General features: G+C 29.1%; 1 protein-coding gene across 3 annotated transcripts in view; it reads right to left on the reverse strand.

Moving 5' to 3' along the window:
• The window catches only part of LOC111625696 (hepatoma-derived growth factor-related protein 3-like), a 114,525-nt gene extending 101,763 nt beyond the window's left edge, over positions 1–12,762 (reverse strand). For 2 of the 3 annotated variants that reach the window (XM_023368909.1, XM_023368908.1), the window contains exon 1: positions 12,577–12,759. In XM_023368909.1, the coding sequence (XP_023224677.1) occupies positions 12,577–12,654 (78 nt within the window). In that variant the 5' untranslated portion in view covers positions 12,655–12,759. Of the gene's footprint in view, positions 1–12,576 lie in introns of all 3 variants that reach the window. The other variant, XM_023368907.1, reaches the window with a different exon arrangement.
• Positions 12,763–13,013: the final 251 nt, after the last annotated feature.

The following is a 13,013-nucleotide window of genomic DNA, read 5'->3' on the forward strand; positions in this document are numbered from 1 at the left end:
AAACAATACATACAAGTACAGTACAATATTTTCTGAGGAAACACGCATTCTTATCCTTTTTTAACCCCATTTCCGATAACCCGGCATTTTCACAAACTCGGCCACCCTTCGGTCCACATTAGGCCGAGTTTTCGAGGCTCTACTGTAGTAACAAAAAAAATTTTTTAATCATATTTTTAATTTATTTAATTTAAAATATATGTTCTCCACCTCAAATTAGTACTGTGGTGTCTTGCCCCTGTACATTATACTTTTCTATTAACAATGGAGTCGTGCCAGTCATCTAACTCACTCCTTTTGGAGGAAAATTTTGAAGTGAAATAATGTGATTTCCATTTTGCATCAGAAGTTCATCTATATCTATAAATGAGAATGTTTTTGTTTGCTATGCACTCCTAGGCTGTTTTACCAATGCAGTCCTAGGCAGTTACATTAAAGTACATTCTAACTTAGATAATGTATATACCACTCCAAAATATTGATTGGATTTCTATATATCGATGAATATCTGTCTACATTGGATTTACTGGCATCACATGTAGCACCATCTATTGGCAAATAAATTAAAATAGATAATTAAAAAAATTTATACAAAAACGGATGTGACCAACATAGCATTACATTTCTGTTTTTGGAGACAAAATGTAAACTAAGTTGTAAAAATTATTTGATTTAGTCATTTCTTAAGCTATAATTAGCTATTACATAATAAAAGAGAATATGTAAATAATCTCCTATAAAATTGATTGTTTCAATTGTTGTAATAATAGTTTTCCATAATAATAATAAACTTTAACAGTAATAACAGTTTTCCATAATCCGTATTCCATTTTCCAAAGACTATATATTCTAAAAGACTTTCGGTCTCTTAGCTCTCAGTAATGATATAGTAAGTCTACTTTCTTACAGCTGATTATTTATTCCTAGGATACCTCTAATAACTTCAGAAGTGCCATTTCAATTTAGACATTCAATTCCCACAAAGAACCTTCATGGTCATTTATACCCAGGCAATGCACAATATTACTACTTTTGATGAATAGCACATAGCACTCATGTGCAAAGGCAAAACTGTTACACTGATAGTTAGTCGTGGATTTGCACAATGCCAATGGACTAGTCACATGCAGTTTTCCAGGTTTTCTTCAAGTTAATAACACCTAAATAGATGCCAGTTTCCCATAAAAACTCCTCCTCTCTAGACAGACCACACATGTCTTGCATTGCTGTAACCAAATAAACCAAATTAATTGTAATAATTTATCTATAAACTTGCTATTTACAAAGAGATACTTCCAAGCAGTTTATGGGCATTCTGATAATGTTCTTAAAATGAGTTTTATCACATACATTTTTGAAATTTACAATTAATAATACCAGGTATAAAATTACATCAAGGGGTAGTTTATAAACAAGAAAAAGTCAGAAATAACAGCTAGTAGCTTAAATTTTTTGAGATATTGTTTTGAAATTAAAATCATGCCATTCCATACCAGTATTGCAAAAAACATGACAATGATAGGTTAAAATAACCAAACTCTATGATTTTCATTTTAATGTTTGTTGTTCTTATTTTTTGCTCAGGCAACACTGGGCAAAAAATAGTATCTACTAGTATATAGTTAATTGGGGTCTCCTGCCCGTAAGCTTTTCATATTTGGTCTTGAATTTCATTTATCTTTTATCTAACACCGTTCGAGATTAAGGAAAGACAGATGGACAACAGTGGGAATTTTACAATTCTTTCAACTTGCAGCCCAAAACAAATTGACGTATAGCACTTGTGTATTCTTTACATTTCTACTCATATTATACACACTCCACACAAAGTCAACATTTCAGAATAATTTTTCTAAATTTTAATTTTTAGAATTATACTTATACAATTAATTGATAATTTTACAAATTTAATTATCATCCATTGTTGAATAAAAATGGACTTTGCTTATTAAAAATTCATAAAATGAATGGTTCAACAAGCTTTTCTTCCATTTAAACAGTTTCAGTGCTTCTATTAGAGGAAAATTAGGATAAGTAGGACAAATTTTTAAAATAGCAGAAATCACCACTTAGAATAGGATATTTGATAAAATATTGCATAAAAATGTTTTATTTTTTATTTTGATATTTGATCAATGTTTTATTTATGATTAAATTCATTAAGGCATAAAAAAGTTTGCTACCATGTAAATACTTTATATTTGTAATTTTGAATCCAAAATGGTCGTGGCAGTCTGTTTTATCAGTTAGCAGTCATCTGAGGTAGTATCACTCCACATTACTTCAAATGAATTGGGGTTCTACTCTATCTCAATTTTATTTATTTACCATATTTACTCGTATATCAGGCGAGGTTTTTATTCATTTTTCACTGCTTCAAAAACCTAGGTTGTCCAATACATGAGAACAAAGGTTTATTTGCATTTTTGCAATAATTTCTGTGAACCATGTATAATTCATGCTGTCATTATAGGTCTACAGTCTATCATAAGTTGGCACCTATTTTAAACAAATTAAGACACACACACCTTTTTTATTGGTTTAATTAATCCTACATCCATCAATTAAAAACTGCATTGCATCTCATTTGTTCTCAGAAAATAGTTTCTTGTTATTTATAAAAACATTAATAAAATACAGATCACTTAGCAATGATTATAAATGTAGTTATTTTATATTATTAGGTTGTTCGGAAAGAAGTTCATTTTTTTACCTCTAGATGGATTAGTCGTATTTTTCCCACCATTTTCATTCTAAACCGTACTATCATTATATATTTTGACAGCTGGCATTTTAAGGCTTATTTGCAAAAAATTTTGTTTGATTTTGTGCAATTGTTTATTTTTTGTGTCCCATCAAATATGGAAGATCGAAAGCAACATTTTCGGCATATTTTGCTCTTTTATTACCAAAAAGGTAAAAATGCTGTTCAAGCGAGAAAAAAATTGTGAGACGTGTATAGGGAAGATGTATTGACAGAATGACAATGCCAAAACTGATTTACAAAATTTCAACTATCCAAACACCATTGTCAAACTTCTAGGCTTACAGGAAAGCAGCGGTGAATGTTCGTCGTATACGTTTTCGTGTTTAAAACTTCAGCCTCGACCTTGCTAATAACTTAAAACATTTAACTTTAAAAAATTTAAAGTTTATGTATATTTATTTCTTTTGTTATTGCTTTTAAGGATTTTTATTTATTCATTTATTTGGGGAAGGAAATCAATTGTCCAATGACACTTCCTATCCTATATGTAAAATAAATAAGTTTATCTTAGTTATTCACAAGACCATGCATTAAATATACAAATATAGGAAGAAATAGCAGAGCCAAGAATATGCCTTCAATATGTTTCATTTAGAAAAAAAATTGATCTTTTTATCACTTAAAGATAAAAAGTAGGACAATTTCTTAAAAAGCAGGATATTTCCTACTTTCTTACTAATAAGTAGGAAAAGTAGAATGAATATGAGGCTTCGAGTTTTTAAAGGTCAGCATAGCCTTCTTTCATTAAATGAAAGTTTAGCTGACAAAAAATCTACTTGGAGAAAATATATATCAGGAAAAAATAATTTTAGTTTTATTGTATCCAATTTGTAGAAATTTTACAAATTTTAAATTAATGCAAAGAATTATATCAACTAACATAATGTAAATATAGTGTTAATAAAGAATTCTGAAGAAAAATAATACCTCTATCTAACAAAAGTATTTAATTACAGAAATTTTTCAATGAAGGTCATGTGACAAGGAAACATACAGACCCAAGGTCTTTGTTAATATTAGTTTTGTTCGAATAAACCAGGGGTAAAATTGAATAATTTCAAGAATTAAATGAGTTTCTGAAAATAGTTTGAGAAGAAGCAATAAATTCAATTTGTGAAAACAACAAGAATAAAACATAGATATTGCCAGTTTGCCTTGTACAGAATAATTAGTAACTATCTTGTACTAAGTATTCAAAGACACAACTGATTAAAAATTTAATACACTGATAATTATAGAGATTTAAGTAAATGATTAATTAGAGCAGAAGTAAGAAATTTTTGTAATTGGAAGGCTATATCCTCTTTCAAAACTAATTTGTAAAGCTACATGATTTACTGAAAGTTGTGTAAGTATACATATTTAGCATACAAGGTTCACATAATAAAAATTGCATCATTTAGGTAAATTTAAAATGTTTTCTGTTCTCTTTTTCATAACTACTAAGTTTAATTTTGTTGTCATGAATTTTATCAGGGTGTAGCCTGATAAAATTCATGACAACAAAATTATCTAATATTTGTAAATTCACTATAATTGTTAAAGAAAAAAACAGCAACTGCAACTTTTAAGGGTATCTGCACTAGTTTTCTGATATGAAATGCAAGACAGCTATTACTAGCATAATCAACTTCTACAAATCATTACTCCACCAAATAAATTTAATGAATCCAATAATATACAGTATAAAGACACTAAACACACCTTACACACTTTTCCAGCAATTAAATTTAATTAAAACAAATGTTTTTGGCCTGACTATTTAAAAACTTGATGAAGGCTTATCAGAGTTTCTATTTTTGGAATAAAGTATTCTTTGACATAAATTGCATATTTTTTATCATCAAATATAACAAACAATTATAACAGAAACACACAATTATTTATTGCGACATCATCAGAATGTCGAGCTGAAATTTTTAATCATATAAAAATATGATTAAAAATTGTATGCTCTCCACTTCAAATTAGTAGTAGCTTGCTGCTGTACATCATACATTTCCTTTAACAATAGAATCGTGCTGTTCATATATCTAACATCTTTCGGGGAAAATTTTTTAATAGAAATAGCATGATTTCCAGCTTTCATCGGAAGTTCTTATATACTTGATCAGGGCTTCCTGTCCTAAGATTGTCATATCTGGTCTTGTCTTTCATCTAATTTCATTCTCGAGATTAAAGAAAGACAGGCAGATGGACTGATGACTGGGAATTTATAGGCCTACAATTTTTTTCAAATTGCAGTCCAATAAAATACATTTAAATATAAAACTAAATATAAACTAAAATAACAAATATAAACAAAATAATCCAATCATGGCATTGTTGTAGCCTGTCAGGTTATTTTATTTATTTTTGTTACTTTATTTTTATTCTTAATTGTTGTCTATTTTAGTTTACAGTAGAGTTCGCTAGTCCAAACACTGCTAATCCAAACATATTTCAGTCGGGAGAGAAAATTTTTTAGCTTGCAAAATATATGTTTTTTTTGTATTTTCCAGTTGAATTTAAATGGTATTAATGGTACAAAAAGATTTAGAATTCCACAACAAAAAATTTGTATTTTATTGTAGTACTGTATTAATACTGTACAAAATTAATCAGTGTTTGACATGGCCTATTAAAACAGCAGATCTATATTGTACTTAAAAACAAATATAAACCGGACCTGTTTTACTGCTTGCTTCTGCATTATTTTAATTATTCAACTACTGTAATCTGAAAATCTGCTAATCCAAACAGGGCTCAATCCCAGTTTGGACTAGCAGGACTCTACTGTATTTTTATATTTAAATGTATTTTGTATCTGTTAGAATTTTTTGTTATATTGGATAATCAAAAAAAAAAACCCTGTTTATGATGTAAAAAATGTAATTTGTGTGAAAGAATACTTTATTCCAAAAATAGAATATATTTAAAAAACCTGATGAAGGCTTATCAATCAGGCTGAAAACATTTGTTTTAATTAAATTTAATTAAAACTAAACAATTTACCAGTTAAATCAGGCTTTGGTAATGCTACTAATAATTGTTAAATACAGAGTAATTTGGCACTAAAACACAAAAAAAAAGGAACATACAGAAAGTTAACATTTAAAACATTCAAGGTATAGAAATCATTATACAAACTTAATTAAATATGATTATTTTATATTATGTCTTATTTTAATGTTAACATCTATTTTTGGCTGTTTTATCCATTACATACTGGAATACCACATTCCTTATCTTAAATGCTTTGAAGTTTAAATTTTTGAATGCTCTTTTTTTGTGTTCAACAACTGAAGATAATCTATTAAACTGGAACAAAAATGCTATTGGATTCATTAAGTTACTTGCTGGGGTATTGATTTGTTTATTAATATTTTTTTATAGTTTCTGATGCTATTTACTGATATTAGTCAATGCTGATATTGCAATTTCATACAAAATTTATTGCATTCAATTTGTATTTTTTATTAGAAATCTTTTAAATATTTATAAAGATTATTAAATGATGATAATGTTTATGAAAGGGAGAGTATGTGATCTCAAAAGAAGAACCAGCAACCCCATTTTGGACCACAACCCCCTATTTGGGAACCACTGATAAGCATTTTTCATTCTTTTTTGTAAAGAGAAAAATGTTAATTTTAAACACTCCTAGCCTTACTATTCCAATTTTCTTAATTATAAATTTTCATTAATTTTTGAAAATCATTCAGCATTACAAAAGCAAGTTTGAAAAGCTAAACTGATGGTCTAAATTGAATAGTCACTTCTATGCCAATTGAAACAACATATAAAGCAATAGAACAGAATAATAAATTTCAAATTTATATTCATTCATTTGAAACAAATAATGCAGAAGAAAATTTTTTTTTACAATGTGTGTTAAACCAATTAGGGTTTATAAATTAATAAAATAATAATATATAAACTAATTACAACATTCAAATGATCTATCATATTATTAGGCTATAACTATTACTGCTCAATAATATAGCAGATTGTTTGGTATTTATTCAAGATATTGAGTAGTTGTGGATTTATTGTTTATAATTATAACATCAGTTGATAAATCATTAGGCTTAGTAGAGGCAAGCCATCAAGTAAGCAAGCGAAAAAAACAGATAGCTTAATGAAGCGAACCTTACTATACTGGAATTAGAACACTTTCTATCTATCCAAATTCACATTTTATTAAAAAACTAAAGATATATGCATCATCTAGACAAAATATGAGTATCGTCAACATCTGCTAATTTTTTTCTGGACCTACATATCAAATTTCATTGAGTTTTGTCCATTTGTTCCCAAGATATAGATTTTTATTGATATTTATCATTTTGCATAAAAATTATTGTTCTTTTCTCCTTCAGTCAAAAAAGTTACATTTTGCAAAAGTCTGCTTGGGACATGCTCATCATTATGTATGTCATTTTAATTTTTTTTACAAAAATTTAATTTTTTAAATAACACAAGATTGAACTTATTTAAATTATAATAGACTATATTAATAAAATGTTCAAACTTTAAACTAGAGGTGGGAAAAATCCAGTTCCTCTTCTGAGATTGGAACTGTTGGAATTGATTTGTGTGTGAAACTCTTCCGATGAACTCCTTAGTCTGTTGGACTAGACAGTTCTACAGAATCATTTTCTGGTGGAATTGCTGTTGGATTCAACAGTTTCTCATTGGTTTTATATACAGTATATAGAAATTAGAATATTTGCTCCCCTCTGATTTTATCCCCCTTATCAAGTCCTAAACCTTTTGCCCAATCTGTACCAAACCTTTTTATATTTATCCTCTGGGACTCTAAGGGAAATATAAACTACCGTAAAACATGGATACCCCTGCTTCCCGATTTCATCCTCCTTATTAACTCCAAGGAAAATATAGACTTCCATGAAATCTGATCACCCCACTCTCCTTCTGATTTGATCTCCTTGATCCTTCATGATGATAACAGTAGCCTAAAATAACATAGCTTGTAATATAGTTTTCATTTTAATACTTATCCTTCTTACTTTTTGGCTGGGCAATGCTGCATGTCTGCTAGTTTACCAATAAAAACATATAATTAAGAACTCTAATAAAAGCATAAATTTTTAAAATATCTCCATAAATTTAAAATACTCAAAACTAATTTCATTATTCCTTAAAAATCGTGGAACATTGTCAATTAATTTTATGTTCAAATCCAGATAGAAAGGTTTAAAAGCTGCATTCATAAAACTACAAAATGAAGAATGTGTTGGTAGTTCTGGAACTGTTTCTAATACTTTTGAGTCCAAAGTGGTTTGACCAGAACTACCCACCTCTAACATTCAAAATTACAATTGTTGGAAATAGAAGGTACTACTGCATATTTGTCCTTTATTGGATACATATTCGAATTTTGAAAAAAAAAATTAATAAGTTTTGATTTCATTATTATAGTTTTATTAAATTATGAATCATTTATTTACCAAGCTAGTTAGAACCGAGTTAGTGATAGAACAACTATTATATAAAATGGAAAACTAGAGGATTTTCACATGACATGTTTTGCCCATATTCTACAAAACTGTAATTATTATTTCATGTTACCACCAAATTATATCGAAAATCCTGCAATTATTTTTCCATCAGATCTGATATGGATTATATACAAATTCTGCATAGCAATGATAATTGGATTTTCTCTTATTATGACACAAAATGTATTTGTATATTCAATTCTATAAATTAGGGTAAAATCTCTCTGAAGTCAAAGTATTCGTAAAAAGATTGTATTATCATATTAATACTGACATCTCCGAACTTTCTGAGAGTACAGCAACAACCAAATAGAGTCGATTGGGATGCATGTGGAAATGCCTTTGCTGCTTTCTTAGTATTTGGTGTAAAACCCGATACAATTTGCATGATCATTGATAAAAGTGTTCTCATTTGTTGAAAATATGTAATTAGTCTAGATTAGAGCATTTTTTACAGATACTATTTAAAGATGTTGTTGGAAAAATTAAATCCTTGCCAACTTCCTCTGAATAATAATTTGAAATATATTTAAAGAATTATTTTCAAATTTATCTTTAGATTTATTTCTCTACTATAGAGAATTCATATGCGATGTTTTTCATCTTACGGCCTTCCACACACAAACACATTGTAGACAAGTGAACTAACATAACCATTTAAAAAGCACACAGAAAAGCCAGTGATATCTCCAAAAACATACCTGCAAACCTTACAGGTTCAGAAACTTCTGTCAAGCATGTGTAGATCAATCGTTTTCAAATAATTACTGTTTTATCTTAGATATACACAAAACGCAATACAGTATGAAACCTTTATTCAATGACTACATTTTACATTCATAATTATTTTGCTATGGAAAGTTGATATCAGGAATGTCAAGTAATCATTCTGACACCAAAAGCTGTAATAGTAGTGTCAAAAATTTTCATTATACAGTGGAACCTCTCTTAATGAGCACTTTGAATAAGGAGCAAAACAAATTATAAAACATTGACTCGCTTAATAAGCGATGTTTCACATAATGAGTGACAAGGAGAGAGAAAATCTCGGATTGTGTGCATGCTCCATCAGTCTATGTTTAGCACTCGTTCTGCTCACTGTGTTTAGCACTCAGTCTGTGTTTAGTACTCGTAACATTTTACTGTCACTCGTGATCATGCATTTTTCCAAACTTGTGTTCACACACATTACATATAAACATTGACAATAGCCTATTATGTAATAAACATGCCATCTCTTACTAAATTTAATGACCAATTCCAAATTAAATTTTTAAAATATAAATAATTAATTTTTAATTTAGACAATTATTAAATTTAATATGATATGGCAGTATAACTGCCTACCTCTAGTCAAATTAATTAATTTCTAATATTTAATTATAGCCTTTACATAGCCCAAGAATTTGGCATATCGTTTGGTGTCTTCATCAGACATAAGAGAGAGGTTGCGGTCAAAATTTTCATCACAAAAACGTGAATGTCAGAAGTTCAGTGCCGCCATCCCATAAGCCTAAAAGTTTGACAATGGCATTTGGAATGTCAAGCATGATTCCACTGATATTCCAAACACCATTGTCAAACTTCTAGGCTTATAGGATGGCGGCACTGAACTTCCGATGTTCACATTTTTGCTATGAAAACTTCAGCTGCAACCTCTCAATTATCTGTGATTTTTTTGTTTTCTGCAAATCAAATTTCCATTCCAGGTTGGTTCATTCTGCACTAGAAGAAAAGATGAAGATGATTCACACTCCTTAACAATGTATATTGTGTAATTTTCTTTGAATAAGCATTATATATAAAATATTTGAGTATTTTCTTGGCATGGAACACATTATCATATTTTAGAATTACAGTCGACCCCCTATAATGCGATAGATACATTCCGCTTTATAAGAATTTCGCATTGTAGAAATCCTCAAATACATGAGCCTGGCACATGTGCAGTTTACGGACTACTGCTGTTTGAAAGGTTTTCTTGCATAAAATTAATCGATTCTAGACTAATTTCACTCAACATTTCCAAAACATGTATAATTTTTTGGGAATAATCTGTATAAACTATACTATAAACAAAAAATTGTAGGATTACTTACCGAGTGTGCACCGTTCAACGATGCCATTGCTTAAGCTTGTTTCATCGCGGAGCAACGCACCAAATGGCAGCCGCATTTTCTGATAAGTTATTTTTCTGCGAAAAATTCATTGAACTTTGGAGACATCGTTAATAGAAATAATTTTTATGACCGTTGAATAAGAAATGTATAAAATTACAGTACTGTATTAGACTTACAGTACTTAATTTAGGCCTATATACTGTACAGACGATAGTAAACTCAACTTACCCGCCTAAACTCTCCGTAGCGTGCAAGTAGTTTAGCTGCTCGTCCACTATTGGTCCAGATTTGACCAATCCTGTCACGACACGAGTCAGTGATGACGTTTTACCGCATTTTACGAGTCTCTTTTAGTGTCTTTATACAAATATGATTGCAATTTTTTCGCTGCGATATACGAATCCGCATTATAGGGGGTCTACTGTAATTTCTATGGGAAAAACTGTTTCACATTACAAGTAAGATTCTGGAACAAATTATGTTCGTTAAGTGAGGTCCACTGTATACAGTTTTTGTATCAGTGCCAATGTTGTTTTTAATAAAACAATATTTTGGTTTTCAAATGCACACTTGGCAATGTGTTCATTATAGATCACAATTCCTTTCATTGTTGCTTTAAAGTGTATGTAATGTAATAAATTTCATTATAAACAATTTGAAGGAATTATTAAGATAACAGTACCTAAAATGAAGGCTCAAAGTGAAAATAAAAATGTAACATATTCACAATTTGGAAGAAACAGCAAAAGTCTTAACATACTGTCTCCTTTCAAACTTCAGGAACAAAATAGTCTTTATAGACAGAGTCAACCTTTTATTTCAGGCTTATCATCCACCTCATTATGTAAAAACATTTCAAAAACAATTTCAAGCTGACGGCACAATCGCAATAAAAGTATTTTACAAAAAATTAATGAAATGGCCAAGAACAATAAATAAATTATATTATAAATTATATAATTGGCCATTTCATTAATTTTTATATTAACTAAAATATTTTTTTCAAAATAAAGTTTGAAGTTTTTCCTTAGAATTTAGCAAATTTTTTTTTACTTTTTTTTTACATCATCAATTAATGTATTTAAATAAATAAAACAAGTTAAATAATGGTTTATGAAATTATTAACTACATAAGTTATATAAGGTAATTATACTGCATTTACCTGTAAGCTATGTATACTACGTATTTAAGATATTTGAGTATTTGAAATATTCGAGATTAGGTTAATATTTGAATTTAAGAAATGTGATATTCACCCATCTCTATATAAAACTGCAATTATAATAATGTTATACAATGGCTGCATTCAGCAGACTCAACAGCTGCAACCGAGCAAGGATGTTTCAATTGGTAGCCATTACGTAGTTACATCTTCCGAACGACGAACAACGTACACATCAAAATATGAATCAGTCATCATTGGTCAGTTGCAGCTAGCAATAGGTAGCATAAACGAAAGATGCTACCAAATGCGACATCAAAACACCAAACATGTTTCGAAATGGAGACAACTGCAGAGGGCATTCGGCAGAAAAATACTCAACAGCTCCAGAACCATCGAGTCTGCCGAATGCAGCAAACATTGACATTACAGGAAAAGAAACTTGTGTTTTTGAACCAGAGTATCTATCACTACATTTTACTTAATAAAAAACAAGCATATGAAAAACATTTTAAAATAATAGTTATGCTCTGTTAAAGATGGACTTTTACAAAAACGTTAACAAACTAAAGTCAGGCCAAATGTGATCACTGGTTACACATTTATTAACATAACCCAAAACAAATGCTTAATATACAAAATTACACATTTTCAAATTTAGGCCTAGATATTGTGATAAACAGTGGATATTTTTTTGGATCTATTAATATGTAAATCACATACAATTACTCTTTCGAGTTTAGATTATTCACGGTTTAAAAAATGAACGTTACGTTTAACTGATGATTGCAACTCACATTTAAAATCAAAAACACTTGATAGATAATTAAACTATGTAAACTGCAATATTCTCGCGTTCATATTTAAAAAATAATAATCAAATTTACTAATTTAAGTAGAAAACCGTTGAATATTAAGAAAAATAATATTTTACTATTAAATCGAAAATTGTTTAAGCCTATATTTAGGGTTAACGTCCTTGTCAAATTTTGGTGGTTTCTCACCCTTTCCACAAAACTTACCCTTGCAGGCCAAGGTGGATATCCTCGCACTTTGGCAAAGACCAGGTCCCCACTTTTATACTGCACTTTTGAACTCATCTCTGTTAAAAATTAATCCGATAAATTCAACATTTATCGTCACGGATCATAAACGATAACTTCCAACGGTCCTCTTAACCCTAAAGCTGAAAAAAACACTTACTCGTTCCCGCCATCTGTCGATACACGTTGAAATTAAATTATGGAATTTGAATGTATCGAAATATTAGTAATAATCAACTAATTTATTTTTATATAATAACTAAATGTTGACATTAATTTTTATACATAATTTTAAAATTTACTTTTTTATATATTTTATATTTATTTTTGGCACAATTGAAGAAAATATAAATACTGTTTTCTTTTGTTTGTTTTTTTTTTTTTTTACTCTTTCGGCCCTGTAGGCGCTAACAGGT

Source organism: Centruroides sculpturatus, unplaced genomic scaffold, assembly GCF_000671375.1.
Source record: "Centruroides sculpturatus isolate CEXI.00-Female unplaced genomic scaffold, Cexi_2.0 scaffold78, whole genome shotgun sequence".
NCBI classification, from domain to species: Eukaryota; Metazoa; Arthropoda; class Arachnida; order Scorpiones; family Buthidae; genus Centruroides; species Centruroides sculpturatus.